This window comes from Physella acuta, unplaced genomic scaffold, assembly GCF_028476545.2.
Source record: "Physella acuta isolate Inbredline_101_S28 unplaced genomic scaffold, ASM2847654v3 ptg000177l, whole genome shotgun sequence".
In the NCBI taxonomy this organism is placed as follows: domain Eukaryota; kingdom Metazoa; phylum Mollusca; class Gastropoda; family Physidae; genus Physella; species Physella acuta.
In genome coordinates this window covers 267,246-287,920 of record NW_026731696.1, presented here as the reverse complement: position 1 = coordinate 287,920, position 20,675 = coordinate 267,246, and the positions used below count along the sequence as shown (strand labels likewise).

The 20,675-nt window shown below is 32.1% G+C and overlaps 3 protein-coding genes across 6 annotated transcripts; 2 read left to right on the top strand and 1 right to left on the bottom strand.

Moving 5' to 3' along the window:
• The first annotated feature begins 1,836 nt into the window (after positions 1–1,836).
• On the top strand, positions 1,837–6,637 carry LOC131936371 (COP9 signalosome complex subunit 3). 3 transcript variants are annotated; one of them, XM_059293316.1, is made up of 16 exons: positions 1,837–1,913; positions 2,042–2,127; positions 2,418–2,547; positions 2,635–2,747; positions 2,944–2,993; positions 3,145–3,237; positions 3,441–3,515; positions 3,642–3,746; positions 3,836–3,925; positions 4,187–4,237; positions 4,434–4,535; positions 4,662–4,733; positions 5,090–5,176; positions 5,288–5,401; positions 5,493–5,573; positions 6,120–6,637. In XM_059293316.1, exons 2-16 carry the CDS (start codon positions 2,073–2,075, stop codon positions 6,210–6,212), a joined length of 1,311 nt encoding a protein of 436 aa, XP_059149299.1. In that variant the 5' UTR covers positions 1,837–1,913; positions 2,042–2,072; the 3' UTR covers positions 6,213–6,637. The 3 variants fall into 3 exon arrangements, with proteins under 3 accessions (XP_059149299.1, XP_059149300.1, XP_059149301.1); XM_059293317.1 differs by having other exon boundaries at positions 1,851–1,912; positions 2,061–2,127; XM_059293318.1 differs by having other exon boundaries at positions 1,852–1,913; positions 6,144–6,637.
• A 1,405-nt stretch (positions 6,638–8,042) lies between these two features.
• LOC131936372 (active regulator of SIRT1-like) lies at positions 8,043–9,954 on the bottom strand. Its single transcript, XM_059293319.1, has 4 exons — positions 9,735–9,954; positions 8,943–9,110; positions 8,725–8,828; positions 8,043–8,597 (listed from the first exon to the last, which is right to left on the bottom strand). The coding sequence occupies exons 1-4, from the start codon at positions 9,775–9,777 to the stop codon at positions 8,475–8,477; spliced, it is 438 nt and encodes a 145-aa protein (XP_059149302.1). The 5' UTR covers positions 9,778–9,954; the 3' UTR covers positions 8,043–8,474.
• Positions 9,955–11,504: 1,550 nt separating this feature from the next.
• On the top strand, positions 11,505–18,908 carry LOC131936384 (calcium-regulated heat-stable protein 1). Of its 2 annotated transcripts, none has more exons than XM_059293338.1 (4): positions 11,505–11,646; positions 15,211–15,357; positions 16,347–16,472; positions 16,974–18,908. In XM_059293338.1, exons 2-4 carry the CDS (start codon positions 15,233–15,235, stop codon positions 17,152–17,154), a joined length of 432 nt encoding a protein of 143 aa, XP_059149321.1. In that variant the 5' UTR covers positions 11,505–11,646; positions 15,211–15,232; the 3' UTR covers positions 17,155–18,908. The 2 variants fall into 2 exon arrangements, with proteins under 2 accessions (XP_059149321.1, XP_059149320.1); XM_059293337.1 differs by having other exon boundaries at positions 11,505–11,662.
• Positions 18,909–20,675: the final 1,767 nt, after the last annotated feature.

The following is a 20,675-nucleotide window of genomic DNA, read 5'->3' as shown; positions in this document are numbered from 1 at the left end:
GCACCCCCCCCCCTGGAACTTTCAATTCGCACCCCCTCTCAAGTTTTTCTCTATATATTTTGCTATTTTTAGCCTTGGTGTCACCCCCCCCCCTAAATGGTGTCACCCGGTGCGGTCCGCACCCCCCCCCCTCTCGCTACGCCTCTGCATATAGGCTTACATAGAGCCTATATATATATATATATATATATATATATATATATATATATATATATATATATATATATATATATATATATATATATATATATATATATATATATATATATATATATATATATATATATATATCCCTATATAATATAGCCTATTATTACATTGTAACAGATCATCACAAGACTCTGTCACCCCCCCCCCCCCTCTTCTTCACTGTTTGACCCTATACTGAGACTATACTCTGTTTTTATACTTACCTGCGCACTTAACGCAACGGCCTGTCCTTGTCCATGGTTAGCTCAACTCCAAGCTGCGCTGTTCCTGGTAGTACCTCCCGACAAAAAAAGCTTAAAGTCAAAGCGTGGTTCTTAAAAGTAAAGACCCTTTGGGATGCCGCTATTTGTTGTTTTCTTCGTCGTGGTTATGTCACTAGGTTATGATACAGCCAGATTATTTAAACGGCTTAGGACTCACGGTAGTTACTTTTAACATTAAAGAATAAAAAATACAGCTAGGCGGAGCCTAGAGCACGGATGGTGAGTAGCCTACTGTGTTGCCTATTTGAAATTATAGTCACTGTTGTAAGTTATGCCTACAGAGTACACACATTGAATTTCAGATTATACCTACTTTTGCGACATAGCGCTCCATTCCCCAGAAATAAACTGTATACCATGCATACCAATAGCTGAGCCAATTAGTTGTTTATACAATAAAATTGTTGATAAATAATAGCCTAATTTATTGGTACTAAGATCAGAGGTACCAAACAGGTAGAAAAAAAAAGGTCATTTCGAGCTGCATTACTGAATAATACACAGTCGAACCTAAGAAAATATATTACATTACGGATTTATTTGTTTTCAACATCGTGTGACACCAAAATAAAAACTTTAGGCCTAAGGACAGTCACTGTTAAAAGCGCTCCGACCTTTCATTTTTTTTTTTGGAGGGGGAGGGGGTCGGCTTTTTGCCAACTTGAAAAACTATAGGCTACATGACTACAAATGGAGGCGCAAAACTGATAGATCGCACGAAGCGCTTGAATGGGTCGCTACGCCTGATTAAGTTATAGTTATAGGATTGTATTGTTTGCTTAGATAATAAAAACACACTTTTAAAAGCCAAATGTCATAATAAAACATTATTGAGCTTTGACTATAATCGTAATATGTCAAGTTGAAGCTAGTTTTTATTCTACTTCTCCAGATTTTAATTATCTATGAACGATCGTTCCCAGTAAAAAAAAAAAAAAAAAAAACATTTTATTTAGAATACGATTTAAAGAATCTACCTCGTCAGTAATTTTTTAAATATTTTATATTCCCATTTGTCAATTAAAGATAATATTCTAGTATTTGCTACATTACATAAAATTATAAAATTGGGTCTTGTCCAGGTAAGCCCCGCCAATAAGTTACCCTCGCCACCCAAAACAGATTATTATTAAGAGAATATGAAATTGGTTATTTTAGATTGTATTGAAGAGGGTGAAAATAGGACATGTCATTAATAATTTGCATGAAAAGGTCTGCATTTTAGTTCCTTTAACACTCCTTATCTCTAAAACCAACCCAACCCTAACCCTAGAGGCGGCTAAGAAGTTGTTTTTATTAATTTTATGGCGAAAGTTTAAATATTCAAACCTAGCCTATGTGCTGTTTGAAATCGGTAATTAGTGTGCTCTAGAATCGTTATTTTTAATATTTTGATTAAAAATACTGTGAGAAAGGCAGATCATTCATACACAAACTCTGGTAATATTAGATCTATATTGATTATTCTTTTAAAATGTAAGCTAATTGTAGACTATTTTGTTTGTGTTTATAGTCCAAACCAACATAGAACCTAGAAACATTTTTAAATCTTGTATTTTTGTTAACAGAAGCACATTCTTCTTGTTTAGTTGCCAAAAAATGGCGTCGTCACTGGAGCAGTATGTGAATATGGTCCAAAGCATGTCATCTTCAGGTATTTGTTTTGTTTAGTTAATTTTATTTCATCATGTCTTTCAATTTTTAAAATGTTATCCTGTATGGGTGTAGGTAGATCTAGATCTATTTAATTATAGGCTATTGATTTTTATACAGTCTGAGATGAAAAGTTAGTCGTCAGCTAACATAAAATTATTAAATTAAAATTAAATTAAACAAATTTAACATAAACAATGAAAGCCAATAAAATAAAAGTTTGAGCCTGACAAAATTATTATATTATATTTAGGCTAACTTCAATTGAGAGCATTTTCTTTTATATTTCAGGGAATTTCACGCAGCTGTGCGATTATATTAACAAGAGTAGTGACATGCTTGCAAAAAACTCCTCTCATCTTGACAATGTTTATGCAACTCTGGATATCCAGCAAGCCTCTCTTGGGATATTAGGAATTCTGTAAGATTAACCCCTACTTTTTAAGGTGGCTTCTGCCTTATTTTGAAGTTTAATTAAAGAACATTTCACCATTTTTTTCCTCTGTAGGTGTGTAAAGTACACATTGCCAAGTAATCCAGATATTGAAACAACACTTATCCAGACCACAGAATTTCTTGCAAAATGCAATGGGGAGCATGTACGATATGCAACTGATAACTGTAAGACACTGTTAAAAATAGTTATTTACATTGTTATAAGTTACCAAGAACCGTAACTCTATACTGTGTGTTTTGATGTGAGGAAATGTGAATTTTTGCTATATGTACTTTTTATCATGGCTAAACATTCATAGCTAACTGTAAACAACTGTATATAAGATTAATGACCACTTTAACATGTGTAACTTATCTACAGATGCAGAGTTGTGTCATAAATTTGCCCAAGCTCTCATTGATAGGAAAATGGTTTGTAGATGTATTTGTTAATTGGTTATGACAACAGATATATGCTGCTTTTTTAAAAATCTGTCAAGCTGAAATAGTTGTGATAAAATGATTGTTTTATATTGCAGCTCTGTATGTGTTTCACTTGATAATTTTCAAATCTTATCTTCAGTATTCCAGAGGAATAGCTCCTCTAGTTCAAGCTATTCAAAAAATTCAGATACACCCAGCTCAGCTGACATCTATTCATTCAAGTCTGTGTCAGGTTGGTTGCTTATATGAAATGACCCGTTAAAGTACAACAGACCATAGTCAAAATGACCAATTAAAATACAGCAGTAAAATAGTTCAAATGACTAGTTAAAATGCAACAGATATAAGTCACAACAGGCACGATCTAATGCTAATTTATAACTATACACTTAGATATTTAGTGGTTAAAAAAATTGTCTTTATCTTATTTTACAGTTGTGTTTGCTAGCAAAAAACATGAAACCAGCTTTGCTTTTCCTGGATATAGATGTTACAGAAATTAGTAGAGAGGTATGCAAGTAACAATTTTTTTAGTATTTTTTTGTTAATATTCTGTTTAATTTTGTATAATCTTAGATTATTTTAAGATGTGTTTGTAAAATATAGAAGATGAATTCAAATACTATTTTTGTTCAGGGAGGACACTTTGATGCAAAGGATTATTTACTGTATTACTACTATGGTGGAATGATCTACACAGCTCTGAAGAACTATGATAGGGCACTTTATTGTTTTGAAATTGTAAGTGTAGTTTTTTTTTTTTCATTAATATAACTTTTAGTAATGATTGATTATTGATGTTATATGTTATTTCATGCTATATCCCCCAGGTGATTACTACGCCAAGTGCTGCGGTCAGCCATATTATGATGGAAGCATTTAAAAAGTTTACTTTAGTCTCCTTGATATTACATGGAAAGGTAGTATTAATTATTATTGTTAATTAAAAAGCAAGATATTATCTGATATAGTTTGCAATGCTTATACTTAAATGAATAGTTTTTTACTTAGATTATCATTTTACAAGCCTATTTACCCTATTTTCTGCTAGTGTCAAACTAATTTAATAGTTCTAATTGGCTTAAAATTTATATATGTAGTACTTTTTTTTTTTTAAAATCATTTGCAATGTAAAAGAAGATTTTTACTTTTATATTTTTGAAATTTTTAATTTCTTTCAGATTATTGTGTTACCTAAGTACACACCTCAGGTGCTTCAAAGATATATTAAGGTATGGAAGCTATTGTGTGTAAACATCAAATGTTTTAGGCTTCTATGTAAACTGTTGTGATAACTTTAGGGTAGATATATGAAATTTACATCATATTTTAAATAGTTGGCAAAATATTTTTTATTATTTTAAGCTAACCCTTACATTTATGTTAAAAGTTAAAAGCTTAAAAGAAAAAAAATATTTATGTTTTTAGCCTCTGTGTCAGTCTTATGTGGATCTTTCAAATGTTTATACGCAAAATAATTTGGCTGAACTGCGTGCCATTGTAAACAAGCATACAGAAGTATTTAACAGAGTAAGTGATATATTCTCTCTACATCTTAGTGTATTCAGCATAATATAAAAACTTATGTGTTTCAGTTAAATGAACTGTGCCTTTGATTTGTATGAAAAAATAATTCTTAACATAATGATTGTACAGGACAATAACATGGGACTTGTAAAACAGTGTATGACATCTTTAATTAAGAAAAATATCCAGCGGCTCACTAAAGTAAGTCTGGTTCATTAGTGTTGTTAAATATATGTTTCATGTGTACACTCAGCTCTTTATACTAATTAAGTTTTTTTTTTATGATTAGAAATAACTTTACTTTTTAATTTTTTATTTTGGTTAAATTTACATATAACTAAAAATGCTTTTAAAGTATTCATCAAATCTAATAATTGAGTATTTTTAACTCATGTTCAATTTATGTTCAATGTGAAAATTATTTTATATTAATATCATCATCATCTCTATGGTTTTTTTTTTATTTGAATCAGGCTGTATCCGACATATAATCTATAATGATGTTAGCTCAGACTTTTTTTTAGCAGTTTTTACTTAAATTTAAATATTTACTTCAGACATTTCTTACTTTGTCACTTGCTGACATGGCTAATAGAGTCCAGTTGTCAAGTCCTCGGGAAGCAGAGAAATATGTTCTTCACATGGTTAGTTCTGTTGTTGAAAAGCTAAATAAAATACCCAATGTAAAACAGTAGTTCTATTATTATATTCACAGTGGTATAATATTCTGCTACATTTCTTGTGCTAAATTACAGATTGAAGATGGTGAGATATTTGCAACAATCAATCAAAAGGATGGTATGGTTCGATTTCATGATAACCCTGAAAATTATAATAGTCCCAACATGCTCCTCGATCTAGACAAAGAGGTATTTCCTTTTCTTTTCATGTTGTTTTTTCTATTTAATATAAGTGGGGTTTTTTGACATGATACTTGATAAAAAAAAAATTTTTCTCCAGATGCAACAATGTATACAGCTGGATGAGAAGCTAAAGGAGATGGATAGAGAGATAGCTATCAACCCTCAATATGTACAAAAAGTAAGTTTAGTGAGACTTCTTGTATACATTTTAATTTATTGCCCTACTATTATACAATGACAGAAACGGAGGTGTTAAATAGTTTTCAAAAAAATGTTTTGGCCTTAAGTATTAGGGATTGTTTTTAATTGTACTTGGGCTGCATATTTTGAGACTTGCTTAATGCCTATTGGTGGGTTAATGTGACCCATGTTGTTCATAGTTGATGGTGATTTTAAAACATTTTCAGAAGTTGTTAATAATGAAATCCTCAATGTGCCCAAACTAAAATAACTTGCAGTATTAAACTGCTTTTCCAAATGTAAAGACATGAACATTAATTTGTTCATCATCTTCTTATAGTATGTGTACATTAAGTTAGAGTAACAACCTGTTTTTGACATTTCACTTTACAATAAGCTTTTCTCAGAACAACAAATAAAACATGAAGTTTTTATCTGCCAATTGATCTGTTTATTCACATTCTGGTTGAGACATGATTTTATTTGTTGTTCTAAGCAGTGCTCAAGTTGTCTCCCTTACATGACTTATTACATAATTTAATAGATTTTACGCCTTGTTCATTACCAGAGTTCTGGTGCTCATGAGGATGACCTTCCTGGAACTTCTACTGCTACTGGCAAGATACAGGCATATTAATGATTTAAGATCCAACAATTCACTTGTTTTAAATGAAACTGAATTCAAGAGATAAGATAGTGTCACCACTGCGCCACTTGTTGAAGAATGCCAACCTGTTGAAAGCCTGCGGCACAATATGAAATTTGTTTTGTAGAGTATATGTAACAACTTAAGTTGTTTTGAAACAGGGATTTCAAGAAATGAATTTAGCTTTGATAATGAAACTAGATAAATGTTTATTTATTATTGTTGGTGACTTGGGGCTTGAATTGTCATGCTGAGTTCATCCATTAAAGTTTGGTTTCCTTTCTGTTGAAAAAACCTTTTGCTTAGCTACACCTTAATCTGAGAAGTTGTATAATTATGAATGTATTGTGGTTAACAATATTAAGTTACTTCTCATCTAAATATTTTTTTTATATTAATAAATGTTATTACTGCCATACCCGTTTCGTACTTTTTGTGTGTGAAAGTTGAGAGGAGTTCTACAAAAATATATAATTCATTGTCTCTTTGTTTTCTTTTAACTTTTTGGTGATTCATAAACATGAATTATTTCCAACATAAGATAAAAAAAATTGAACTTTGCCATGTGAAGGCAATGTTTATTGTAGTAATAGTATCACAAGACAGGTTGTGTCTATAGTGACATTGAGTCCCTTAGCACATTTCTTTCTATAAGTTTTTAAGCAAGATGACCTCTAATCCAGAGTTTTTCATAATGGCCTTTCCCCATGGGATGAACTATTCCAGTGGGGTGTCTGCTGGTATGTAGTTTATTGACCAGGCTTGAGCCCATAGGATGTTCAGAGCCTAAACATTTTCTTAAATTGTACCGTAATTAATATTTTCTGATAACCACTGAAAGTTTAGACAACTAGGCACAGAGCTGACCATGTAATCCTCTCCCAAATACCTTTCCTTTGTGAGGGTACATGACAGTGGTTGAGCACCCAGTTGTTAGGCAGACATATAGTTGCCACTGTGTTGAGAAGTGTCAAGTAAAAATCAATTGCCGACTAAAAATAAGTAGAAATGTACAAGCTGTACAAAGTAAATAAAAAGTAAATAGATTTAACATTTTTTTCATTTTTTGCTGCTTTTAAAATTGACCATACAAGTTTCTCGTCCCTGAGTCCACCTAGTTCGGATGGCTACCTTAACCTAACTCACTTTAGGGAAAGTAAAGGTGGCTGGGCATAGTGCTGACCACACTCCCAGGTCACAGAAAAATGTAAACTTTACTTCACTTGCCCCATAAACCATCTTGTTTGGAAAAGGAACTTCACAGAAGTTTCTTGGTTATACAAATAATTTCAATTTTTAGGTTACCTTACACGTCCCTCAATTCTACTAACCAAACACCAGACTCATGTAATCCCAATCCCTTTTCTATGCCTCCACCATAATAGTCATCTCCCATATCATCACACCTACATATGTGATGGCTGGTTGGACAGTAGGGCACACAAATGCTAAATCAAAAGTCTCAAATTCAGATCCTGAATGGATTTGAGAATACTACAGATGAGTACCTGACTTAAGTTAGATAACTAAAGGCGCAAGGTCATAGAACTGACCCCATTATCCCTTTTTATGCATAGACACTTAAACTGATTTACTCAACATCGATCACACATTACACTGAAAAGCATAACACTTTTAAAACATCTACATTAAAATACTTGTGTTAATCATAGTTAATGAAAGAGAAAGCTATGTATTCACTCTGTTAAACACAATGTTGCTAATAACATTAATTAACAGTTAGTAATTCCAAAATGATTGTTTACTTAGAAATTTATGTTAATCAAGTAAAATTATGAATTCATTTTGTGCTTTCAAAAAATATATTAACTAAGCAAATGGGTTGATAAAATAAATTATATAACAAACCAGCACAGACTTGAATTGTTGGTCACAAGTATATATTTATACGGCTACATAAATATAACAAATTTCAAACAAAAATAAACATGCTATCCTCAAAATATTTAATAAGATAAAATATAATACTGCAATGCATTTAACCAAAACATTTTTAAAAACTAAAATGGCAACAATTTTTTGTTTAAAAATCTATTGTTAACTTTCTTGCAGTTGAATTTACTTCTATATCCAAAAGTCAAATGTCACATCCCTTTTCAGACTGAGCAGCACGTAAAACTTTAAAAAAAGCAATATATAAAATAGATGAAAAGTACTGTCTGTTTAAACACGAAACTGATAAATTGCATTACAAGTTCATGGAAAGCCCAAAGTGGATTTAAATCAACAATGTTATTTTGCTTGGTATTCTGTTTCAAATTTTTGAAAGTCCTCCTCTGTAAAAACTGATGTCAATGGTTGTGTGATTGTTTGTTTTCTATCTCTGGACAGTAGACATGGTTGTTTGAACAAAATCTGAAAAGTTATAAAATCTCAAAGTAACTACAACTTAATAAAATATATGGCATGGTATTTAAGAAAAGGTCACAAATTGGTGATGTCAATGAAAGTTATCTGATGCAATCAGATGCAAAATTAATACCTTTTCAGCTACATCATTCTGAACCTTTCCCAATTTTGTGATCTTTAGCAGTGCCTTTACGTTTGCTTCTGTATTGTCATAAACACAGTCTTCCTTGTATTTTTCTAAAAAATATATTTTTTGTAAAATTGGTAATATAAAACATATTTTTAAAAAATCATTTATGGATGTTGAACATGGTTGCATTCTATTATAAACTGCTAAACAATTTTGTATACCTATTGCGGATTTTATTTTTTTTCTCTTTTTCTTTTCAATGTCAATCTTTTGTTTTTGCTTTTGAAGTTGAAGTTTCTTCTTTTTTAACTTTGCACGATTTGTTATTTCTGATGTGTTGTGTCTGCTTGAAGGAGAGTTTTTTGTAGCTTTGTCTGTAGGTGTTATCTCTAGAAAACAATCAAAAGACAAATATAGTTATACAAAAAATAAGGTATAGATCTATTACAAAGTAGATTAAATATATAGACCTATTGAAAATAATAAAGATTTCCACATGCAACAAGATCAGGTTTCTATGTTTACATCATTTTAATTTGGAAGTTGCTAGTTGTACCTCAATCCTAATAGTCCCGGGTTCTTATAGCCATGGCCACTATTCGGACCCTGCATTAAGTTCGGTCCATACTTACACATTGACATAGCTTATTTTAAATTTATACCTTTTATATTTATTTGATTTTTCTTGCTAGTATTTTGTCGTAGTTTTTTGTGTGATACATAGTTGTGTAGACTTGCTAGTATAGTATAGTATTATTAACTTATTATCATTAAGTAAGTATAATAAGCAATCATCCACGTTTTCGTACATTAATAGCCTCGGGCGATTTTACGTACCCAAAACGATAGATTACCCAATTTTAGGCCTAAGTAGTAAGTAAGAGTGTTAGAGATCTAGATCTCTAGACTCTCTAGAGTCTACTTGAATTTATGAATCTATTACTATTAAATATTAAAATTATAACATTTTTATGATTTTATTATTTATTTAACTTCAAGACTTTGGAAATTACCTGTGTCCATACTCAGAGAAAGACGTACTAATTCCAGTGACATTTTAACCGCTTGGACAGAGAATGTATCTGTTTAAAATAAAATTACACACAACAAAAACTTGTTGAGCGTTTAAGTGCTGTAGCGTTTTTGTCTTAAACTCTTAAGTCTTAATTATGTTTCAACCCAGGCCCAGGGTCTGCGTTGACACAGTAAACTTATCAGATTCGTCTAAACGTCGAGATGAACTATTTGTTTAAACGAGTTTCTATGGCTATAATTTTGTTTTCCCAGTTCCTGTTGTAAGGCCTATATGGTTGGTTTCCAGATGCCGTTGTTTCATTCAGATAATTTCTCTTAAAGGGGGGTGGGTGTGCTCTTGAAACTTTCGTGCGGGGAGGGGCGCACTTACATTTCCAGAGGGGGGGGGGGTGGGGTGGGGTGGTGACGGACAACATTTTCCGGGGTGGACCGGACACTGGTATAGTAGATCTATTTGTTTTCTATATAAATTCCATTTGGTTCAGGGACGGGGGCGGTAGATTTTCTTCGGGGGCCGGACCCCCCCCCCACCCCGAATAGATGCATGAATGTAAGAAACTCTGTGCTGGTTTAAGCATATATTTTCTATATAATGTTATTTCATTAGGGGGCGATAAGGGCGGTAGACGTGGACGTGCTCGAGGATGAGGGGGCAGAGAGTGTCTCCCTACGCTTCGAAGAAATACCTGAAAGAAACTGTCAAGGTTTTGTGCTTATAAAGAATTATGTCTATGACAAGGAATGCCTGGGGTGGATCTTTTTGTCCGAGACAGCTTCTTGACATTTTAAACTTCACAATGTAGACTATACTATACTGCTTTTTGTTTGGCGGTATAAGAATAATAGGGACCTCGATCTGTAATCATCCCCACAGTCAGGGGTGGACTGGCTGTATCAATGCGCTCCGGAAATTGAACTTAAAAAATCTAGGTGTTCTTCGCAAAAGTTTCTTCATGTATCCCAGTTGGGAGAATTATCTCTTACAGCAACATGTGGAGACGATAGTCTATCAGAGTTTCTTCCAGGCACCTCTTGGAGGAGGGGGGGGGAGAGGGGCGTAACCCCCTCCCCCTCCCAAAGAAAATATACCGACCCCCCCCCCTCGAACGAAAATTGAATGTATGTATGACTGTATGTACATAAAAATATATACCATACCAGTGTCCGCGAAAATGTTGCCACCCCCCCCCCCCCCCGAAAATATCAAGTGCATCCCCCCCCCTACCCCGGAGAAAAAAGTCTGAACAAAACACTGTAGTCAACAGAGTTGAATCGGTTGATACTATTACTACTGCTATTAACTGGCCGTTAGTGCCCCATAAAGGAAGAGTCACAACATTTTTTGGGTATGGACCAAGCTAAATATTTAGATCTAGATTCTAGTAATATTCTTAAATGACGACGTTTTTTAAGTTAGTGTACGCTGCATTGTTAGTAAAGCTAGAGGCAGAGGCATAAAAATCGTGTAGTATATAATATATACAATTCTTTAACACATTACAAAATTTTAACTCTAAAGAAAGACAATCGAAATATTTATTCATTTTACTTGATTTTTTTAAAAACATATAGATTCCAGGGATACGTTTTTTTTAAAGTGCTCGGGTAAAAAAAAATCAAATAAAATTGTTATTTTATATTTTTTCTCTTGTAGATTGTAGATCTAGATCTAGAATCTAGATCTAGATCATAGACTCTAGATCTAGAGAGATGTTTTTTATCAACCACCTTTTGTTTTAAACCGGAAGTTATTGCGAACACACAGATCTAGAGATTCTAGACCTTTAGATTTGTAGAATCAAGAAATAGACTTAGGACTAGACTACTGTTGTATAGATTTCAATTTTCTGGTTGATCCCCCGAATTTTCAATTGTTCATTAGCATTAAGGGTAACTGAACGATACTGTAAGCAAACAAGTATTATTAATAAATAACAGTATTATTTATTTAGTCATAGGCATACCACTACCCATTTACCCAGTCAGTGTCCCGAACTTTCCAAGCCATCACCCAGGGAAATTGCCAACGCTAGCCAGTAGGATCTAGATTAGATCTATTCTAGATAGCCAACACCAATATTAAAGAAATCTAGATCTAGAGAAAAGCCAAACAAAAATATTTGAAATGTTTGCAATGATCTAGATTTATACAAAAGTAAAAGCAAAAATTGGTTGGGGGGGGGGGGGTGTTAAAACTCCATTTTAGCGTATTTTATTCGCTGCTTCGAGTTCACCTCCGGTTGAGCATATTTTAAAATAATTTGATTATAAACACAACCAAAACACACAAAAATATTAGGAAAACACAAGGATTAGAATCATTAGCTGATAGATATTGATATTAGATAGTAATAGGGTCCTATAGAATAAATTATTAAGATTAGACCTATAGTATAGATCTAGAATCTAGATCTACTTAGTTTTTTATGAATGTGTTTTAATTAGAAAAGGTAGGCCTAAAAAATATAAATTGGCATTACAGTTCCAATTAAATAGCGCGTGATCGTCTGCGTGAGAAAAATCCCTAGACTACATGGTCAAGTGTTTTGTTGTATGAAAAAAAGTAACAGGAAAAAAAAATACAGAAAAAAAAACCCAGAAAAAAAGTCACAGGAAAAAAGTCACAAATAGATCTATACAGAGAGTGCAAATTAACTTAGGATTAATTAAATGTAATGTAATGTGTGTAGGCCTAGGTTGTATACGCATGGTAATTTTTATATAATTCATCTAAAAATATGAAGTATAGGCCTATAGATTTTAATTATGTTAAACATAATATTAATAGCCATTAATAGAATGTTCCAACGTCCTCGGTTTTCATCGTGTTTTTAAAAAAAAAAAATACTAACATTAAATTACGGTGAAATGGTAAGTTCATCAGACTTGCCCTCAACTCATCGCAACAGTATTTATGCTTAGTTCAACCACTTTTATCACGCTCGTTACATAATAAAGCATAGGATCAAAACAATCCGACAAGGTTCAAAGGCTGTCATTGACAACACGAAACGTCAACACCACACAATATGTTCGGACAAGGCTGACTAAAGAGAGGCAGACCAGAGGATAGCCTACGGCAAAACATATGCAAAACACAATGATGTGCCTAAATTTCTTTTATAATATAATTAACTTTTCTACCGCGTATTTAACTAAATACGTATATAATATATGCTATAAAAAAATACAACCCACAACAATAAACATACAAAAATTTACAATTTTCAACAAATAAATCAAAATATTTCTTAAAAGATTTTGTGACTTTTTTCTGTGACTTTTTCCGATAAAAAATTCCATTGTGACTTTTTTTCTTTGACTTTTTTTTCCTAGCAAAAACTGACTTTTTTTCTGTGTTTTTTTTTCTGTTCACCAAGTGTTCACCGTGAGTTCACATTGACTGTAATTATAATTATCAGCATACCTCATAGCTTAGGGTCATTGCGAGTTCATGTAAGTTAATTTATAGGTGACCCATCAAAAGAGCGCACGACAAAAGAGCGCCGACATAAGAGCGCAAACTAAAGATCGAAATACCATATTTAATAAATAGGAACAAGAAAATTAACTCAGATCAGAAGGCATTGTTTAAGGTTAACTGTTTATTGTTTCATTAAAAAACTTATTGTTCAGTTTCTTTAACTAAAAAACTGGCATTGACGATTGATATTATCCATTGTTCCGAACATCATCATTCTGTAAACGTCAGTCTGTCCGGAATCCAACAAGACAAAATTTTGCCCTCTTGTTGTCGTTTGAAGAGGTTTAGGAATTGTTATTTCTGCAACATTCTGCGGATTTGGGTATGGCAGCTGCTTGCGTTTTCTCTCTTTCTATTGCACGTTGTGAAGCGAAGTATGCCGGCAAATGAGGTGCTACTTTCATCGAAAACCTGCTCTGGCTTGTTGCATAATCTGCCTTGGTTTTTCCCCTTCCACTGCCCGTTTTCATATAGCCGAAACAACTTTCGCTGCTTTGTTTTTAGCCGGATCAGGAGCGTGATTGTGTTCCGATGATAAAAGAACCACTTCGTTCAGCATTTTCATTCGTCCTTGGCAGCCATCTTTCTTGCAGCATCTCCATGTCGTTCTTCCATCAGCATTTGCTTTGTCCTTTCGATATCTGTAGCTTTCGACCAATATAATAACCTTCCCTTTCTGTGATTCGATCTTCTCCATGTTATTTGGGTTAGAAATATTTTCAAACTGCATTCATAACATATTAACCATAATTTATAAAAAAACACATGTCGTTTTATCGTACCCCCGATTGTTTAATTAAAACAAGTGTTAACCATGTCATATTCAGTTAGCGTAAAACATGTTTTTTAATTGACTGCACTCTTTTGTCGGGGTGCCAATTTATAGTATCATGCCTTGCATTTCAATTATGCGTTTCTTCTTTACCCATTGCCATGAAAATCTTTTAATGACACGAACTTATTTTCAAGAAAAAAAAGTTAAATCTAGTTCAAGATTCTAGATCTAACTAAATAAATAGTAGGCCTACACATTTGTGTCTTTTGGTTGTGTTTATAATAAAATACGCTCAACTGGAGTTTTATCGGGGGGGGGGGGGGGCAATACTAGACTGTTCGAAAGGTTTTAAATAGGTTGTTCATATATTGGTAGTATTTTATTGTAATCTCATGTCTAGTTAGAAGTTATGGTTAGGTTTATGGTAGGACTAGAGTTGGGGCTAGGGATCCTATGATAGGGTCAGGTTAGCAAGTCATAGATCTATGTGTAGTATTTAGTTAAATACCAGTAACCTAACCAGTGTCCAATAATGGCACAACTATAGCATTTTCTTTAAAAAGGGGTGTTAAGTTACTGGTAGTTAATTAAATATGTATATGACTTCTTCTAGCAAGGGTCTATGCTAACCCCCAACCTTAATCCTATTATAAGCCTAACCCTAATTTCTGAGTATAAAATTTGACTTGGAATTACAATACTACTACATACAACCTAACACGCCCATTTTTGAAAGAGTCTATAATTGGCCATTGGTATACCAGTTATCCATTTAACCACGCACTTCTAAATTAAAAATCCAAATTCCTATGTAAACTGTGACAGGGAATTTCTCGCACCATCTACCCCCCCCCCCCCCTCCCCCCCCCTTAATTTTGCGAAGCTTTAAAAGGAGGATTTGTTAGTCTGGACTTAAGGGCAGTTATCTATCAATTTAGGTTGAGCTGCTAGGACACTGATACCACAATATTGCAGAGCTCTGCATTGATATTTGATTGGTGTTGGCCCTCAGTCCAAAAGTTGATTCAAACCTTTGCATCATAGACCCTAGTAGCTAAAAGATGGTTATTTCCAATTGTTGACTTGAGTGCTAAATTTTCTATTTTGAAAATAAGAAAATTTAAAATATAGTGCCTAGATTGTATAACTCTTTCTGTTGCTGCTAGTAAAAGTAATGTAAAAACATCATTAACAGGCAGCATACTCAACAACTCAATATGTCAAGCCCACAAGACATCCCACAGACTCAAGCATTAAACAGTGCCCAAATATCAGAATCTCCTGGACGGAGGTTTTTGATTCCTAGCCCCATTCCAACTAGACGAACTCGCACTAAATCTATGTAAGTAAATGCTTTCTGTTTGATTCCATTCTTATTTTAAATTTTTATTTATTTGTAGTCTATTTTGATAGGTAAATTCTGAATTCTAGAAATCCACCAGTATCATTTTTGGTAATGCTGTACTGATAATTTTTAAGGTATTATTTAAATAAATTTTAACCATAATCAATATTTTACATTGGTGTAATTTACCAGGTTAAGCCTTATGGAGTGTTTTTTTTTAAAAGCATAAACTGTAAAAACAACTAGTTACATAAGGAAGAATATAAGTGGCTTATTAGAAGACTCAAGCTCCAAATGTACAAAACACTGTTATTTGTTTCAAAGTTCAGCTGAGACATCCATGGAATTGATTTAGGGGAAAATAAAGGAAAAATTCTAACTCTGTTCTCTAGTGAGCTGAAGAAACTTTACACATCCTATATAACAAATCTCAAGGTCTGCGTGTATGTCCAAAAATAAAAATCTATATGTCAGGACAAAATTAACATTTAGCATTAATCAAAAAATAAAATGGCACACTCTTAAAAAGGATACTGAGCAAGACTTGACTTGGAGTGGAACAACCAGGCCAAAGACACAGGGAATGACCCATGAAAATATTGTGATACATTGTGCTGGATCAGACTGAAAAAATAGGACAGAGCTGGGAATAACTAAAGAGTTTGGCTAGAGACTGTGGAAAGTGTAGAGATTACTAATTAGAAAGCCCCTATGATTATGCACTAATCATTAGCATCACCTGATAGTTTTTACTTTTTTTTTAAAAAAGGCAGGAAAATTAAAATTGTTTTTTTGTTTTAATTTTCAGAGTTTACATGATTTAAAAAATGTTCAATTCACATATTACATTTTTAAAATAAGAATTAGGAATATTGCATTACTATATCGTATTGTATCATATTTGAAAATATGTTGGTGTGTATGTTGGTAAACAGAATAAGCAGGCTTGCATTTAGTTACATCAATTGTTTTTCTTAAATTGTTAGGTCAGAGCGTGCAGCTGAAGGACCAACTCACAAAGGTGTCGTTAAAAGTTTCTGCAGACAAAGAGGCCATGGGTTCATTCATCAAGAAGATGGTAGCAAGGAGGATATTTTTGTTCACATTTCTGAGTAAGATCATTTTATTGGTGTTTTTGTCTGAAGAAATAGGGAAGAGTTGGTTTTTTTTACAATCATGCTTATACCTATATATATATCTATAATATAACGCTGCTGGTAGTGTGTCAGTCCGTCATCGCTATAGGCGCGGACGCCCGGGTAAACATGTTGTTTGGCGGCGGTTGAAATTACGCTTTGGGTTTGGGGAGGAGAGATGTCTGGGTGGACGTTCATGAGAGCGACAGATCACATTTTTTTCCGTAATTTTAATTTCGTGAATATCCATATTTACACCAAAGTGCTACCGACACCCGCGCGCAGCGCGTTGCGCTGAAGAAATTTTCGACCCAATTCGGTGACCCGCACTCGCGGTAATACTCATATCCACACTGTAGCGAAGCACGGGTATAAGCTAGTATATATATATATATATATATATATATATATATATATATATATATATATAAGCCTGTAATCAACTCACTAATTATATTTTTCCTTGAATTTCAATAGCATTGAAGGTGAATGGGTCCCTAAAGAAGGTGACCATGTGACATTCAAGACAGTTTGTATCCCACCTAGAAATGAAAAACTGCAAGCAGTCCATGTAGTAATAACACATTTGAAGCCAGAAGTGGTACATGAGAGATGGGACTCACCTGTTCCCACCACACCTGAGAAGTCATCCGATTAGAAATGTAATACTCATTCTATTGTATGTTCATTTATGTAAACCAGAGAATATTGAAAAAAAATCCAGTTTTTTCATTGATATGTACTTTAATCAAGCTCCACTTTTTGGAAGCTGAAGTCAATTTATAAAAATAACTACAGTTACAAAAGAGGTTTTTACAGTTTTAGAAAAGTGTAAGTTAAGCTCATGTTATTCATTTTTTTCTATTTCTTCATGTTGGATTCTGCTCAATGATAACCAAATAAACCTAATTATAAGAATATATTGTGAAAAAAGTTATATGCCCAATAATTATAAAAGTTAACTCTTTCTAACTGTAAGTCTGTTCATGCAATAATCCAAGACATTTATTTCTTTTTTTCATGCAACTTAAAGCAATCTTAAAAGTGTTTTTATCAAAATAAATCTTTAAAAATTAGCATCATATGATCAAGAATGGAGTGAATTTTTATGATGGATTTGTATCCTCTGGTGAAATTGGTGTCATAAAAATTGTAATTGACCACAGTAAAGAATGTTATGAAATGTTACCTTCTGTTCTGATTTAGGGGCTGCTTGAGACGTGGGATGATTGTAAAAGATACTTTGTCTACACATGTAAATTGATTACTGGTATTTGTTAAAATTGATTTTATAGTATTTGACAGCACTCTTAAGATAATTCAGATTATTCTAAAAGATTTTTTTAGGTTTTGTAAAATTTGTATTTTAAATGAAGGAAGTAAGAATTTTTGTTTTACACCTATTTTCCTTATTGTATTGGAAGATTAATCCTAATAAATTTTACTTTGTTCTATGAATTAAAATTTTAATGAATCTAAAAATATTTTGCCTTATAAATACTAACTATATGCCTTTATACTGTACAAGTCATAAGTTTAAAACAATGTACATTGTTGTGTTTAAACAAAGCTAAACAGGTGTTTTACTTCCATCTTTAATTAAGATTGTTATTTGAGTGGACTATGCTAATCGTATTTTAATCTTGTGATTGTATTGTGTGTAATGACAGATTATCCATTTCATACCAATAAATTTCTCCTCTTAATGCATTTACTGTTGATTTTTTTTTTTTTATATTAGTAGGCATACTTGTTCAAATTTCATGTTCTTGGTTGTTTTTTTTTTTTAAGAAAAATAAAATTTTAAAATTTGATTATTGTTGCTTGTTAATTTATGCAATACATTTGCAAACTCTTCAAAAACTATTCAAGTTATTATAAAAAATGTCTAAAAAGTAAAAGAAAGACTTTTAATAAAAATTGTTTTGACCAACTAAAAAATAAAGTGCCTGTGCAGTGATATTAAATTTAAAACATTGTGTATTGCCGAACAGCTTTTAATTAAAAAATTTACCGATGAAATTTAAATGTTCATATGTTAGGGTATTGTTGATTTAAAAAATGGTTACTCCTCTAAACAAATATTGCAGTGACATTACTATTCAACCACCAAATGTTTTAATAAACCTTGATTTACTGTACAGTAACTTGATTCTTTTTTTACTGCTGTTCTTGCCATCAGTTGGTCATTCAATTTTTAATAGTAATTTTGTCAATATTTACAATCTAGGCTACCTTATTGCATGTGCTAACATTTTGTAATTAATCAGCTGACATTGTAAAATTTAGTGAATGTTTATATTTAGTACTTAGGAGTTAAAATTTTTGTTATATAAATTTTATGCTATATATCCTTTAAACAAAGGCTTTTTGATTTATAAAACCACTAAATAAAATTTTCTTTATATTATACTGTAGTGTATCATTTTCTTGAAGTTGTAACATTTTACAGTGCATAATATTTTTACCTCATACTACAATGCAGTACATTTTCCCCCATATCTTTGGAGAATAGTTTTTGTTGATTGTTTTTAGTTTTCAAAAAAGAAAAAGATGTTTAACAATAATTTCTCTTAGGTGTTTTCACTTCAACTTGTATTATGTAAATTAACAAATACAAAATTTTTGGCATTACTAGAACACCTCAGATGCTCGATTAAAGTACAGTAAAATGTTCCCCTTCCAAACTTGACGGTCTACGGGGCAAGTGAAGTAGAGTCCATCTGTTTCTGTGACCTCAGCCCAGCCGCCTTTACTTTCCCTATCGTGAGTTAATACACATCAGAGCTGGGTAGAATCAGGGACGATCTACTGGCTTGAACCTGGATTTGAACTTGAGACTTACGGGTTGGCAGTCTAGCTCTCTACCACTAGGCCACTCCGTCCCACATACTAGTTAAACCATTAATAAGTTTTAATATAGTTTGACAATTTATTTTATCAGATGACATAATTTCAAAGTATTTTCTATTAAAAACTATATATATTTCATTCAGGAATTATTTCAACACCCAAACACAAAGTCCCTAGTTCAAGTGTATTAGTATTGCTTGACTATGATATACAACTCTCTGTAAAATAATAGGAATGCAAGTTTTAAATTTGTTGTTTTAAATTAAATTTAACAAAATATTCATTCTTATTAAATGTTTAATACTTTCAGTATTATCTAAAAAAAAATTACAAAATTATACAGTACATAAACTAAATAAATAAAAAGATATTTTGAGCACAATTATTTTGTTGGTAATTGCAAAAATTACAGCTTTATTTTTTTTTCCATGAATGAGTGCTCTAAAAAACTTTTCATTTGCAACTCATGGAAGAAATTGAAAGTTTACTCTTTGCTTTATACTAATGTAAAAAACTGGTCAGGGTTGAAAACTGTAAAAAAAGTTTGATCAGATAATAAATATTACTGGATTACTATTGAACAAAATCAGGGTGTATTAATTCTGCTTAAATATTCTCTGCACTTTAATAGCAGTAGAAAATGTATTTTGTATGGTAGTTCTTATTTTTTTTATTAAGAATTCATACAGCATACTGAAATTGTGTGATAAACACACTTCAGTAAGATTGATATTCATGTGCAGAATAAACTCATTTATAAATCCAATTTTGTTTAAAAGAGGATAAATTGCTGTATTTGATACAGTATTTCTATTTCTTTTGTAATATAATAGATTTTTTTTATATAAGCTACTAATAAGCAAGTATTAGTAAATACATTTTTTTACAATATTTTTTCACTTTGTTAACTTTCATAACTTTTAAAACTATCACTTATTGTAATTAAATTAAGCTAATGATTTACAACTAACAAATTTATAGAAAGAATATAATTTATAAATCTTTGTTTAATTTCTGTTATGAAATGGTATACTATTTTACAATATTGTGTTATAAATGGTATATACATTAATTCCCAATTGTTTTTAATGGCAAAACTTTGCTTGTTTATGGTTTCATTAGAGTTTAAAGTTGCCTTGATTTAAATCAGCCTTGGCCAGTAATTAGATTACAAGGACAGACTACCCTAAGCTTCAAACAACTGGTAATTGTGACACTATTGCAGCAATGATCTTTTTAAATAGACCCAATGTAATCATTAAAGAGATCTCACATAACCCATATTTTATTAATGTTTAAATATAGATTATACACAGCTAAACAAGC

What these genes read in the sequence shown, in the direction of transcription:
- LOC131936371 (XM_059293316.1), top strand. Translation starts at nt 2,073, where the DNA reads ATGGCGTCGTCACTGGAGCAGTATGTGAATATGGTCCAAAGCATGTCA. An exon ending in CTTGGGATATTAGGAATTCT is followed by an intron (nt 2,548 to 2,634) that starts GTAAGATTAACC and finishes TTTCCTCTGTAG; the next exon opens with GTGTGTAAAGTACACATTGC. An exon ending in ATACAGAAGTATTTAACAGA is followed by an intron (nt 4,536 to 4,661) that starts GTAAGTGATATA and finishes ATGATTGTACAG; the next exon opens with GACAATAACATGGGACTTGT.
- LOC131936372 (XM_059293319.1), bottom strand. Translation starts at nt 9,777, where the DNA reads ATGTCACTGGAATTAGTACGTCTTTCTCTGAGTATGGACACAG. An exon ending in TTCTCTGAGTATGGACACAG is followed by an intron (nt 9,111 to 9,734) that starts GTAATTTCCAAA and finishes ATTGTTTTCTAG; the next exon opens with AGATAACACCTACAGACAAA. An exon ending in AGAATGATGTAGCTGAAAAG is followed by an intron (nt 8,598 to 8,724) that starts GTATTAATTTTG and finishes ATAACTTTTCAG; the next exon opens with ATTTTGTTCAAACAACCATG.
- LOC131936384 (XM_059293338.1), top strand. Translation starts at nt 15,233, where the DNA reads ATGTCAAGCCCACAAGACATCCCACAGACTCAAGCATTAAACAGTGCC. An exon ending in CGAACTCGCACTAAATCTAT is followed by an intron (nt 15,358 to 16,346) that starts GTAAGTAAATGC and finishes TTAAATTGTTAG; the next exon opens with GTCAGAGCGTGCAGCTGAAG. An exon ending in ATTTTTGTTCACATTTCTGA is followed by an intron (nt 16,473 to 16,973) that starts GTAAGATCATTT and finishes GAATTTCAATAG; the next exon opens with CATTGAAGGTGAATGGGTCC.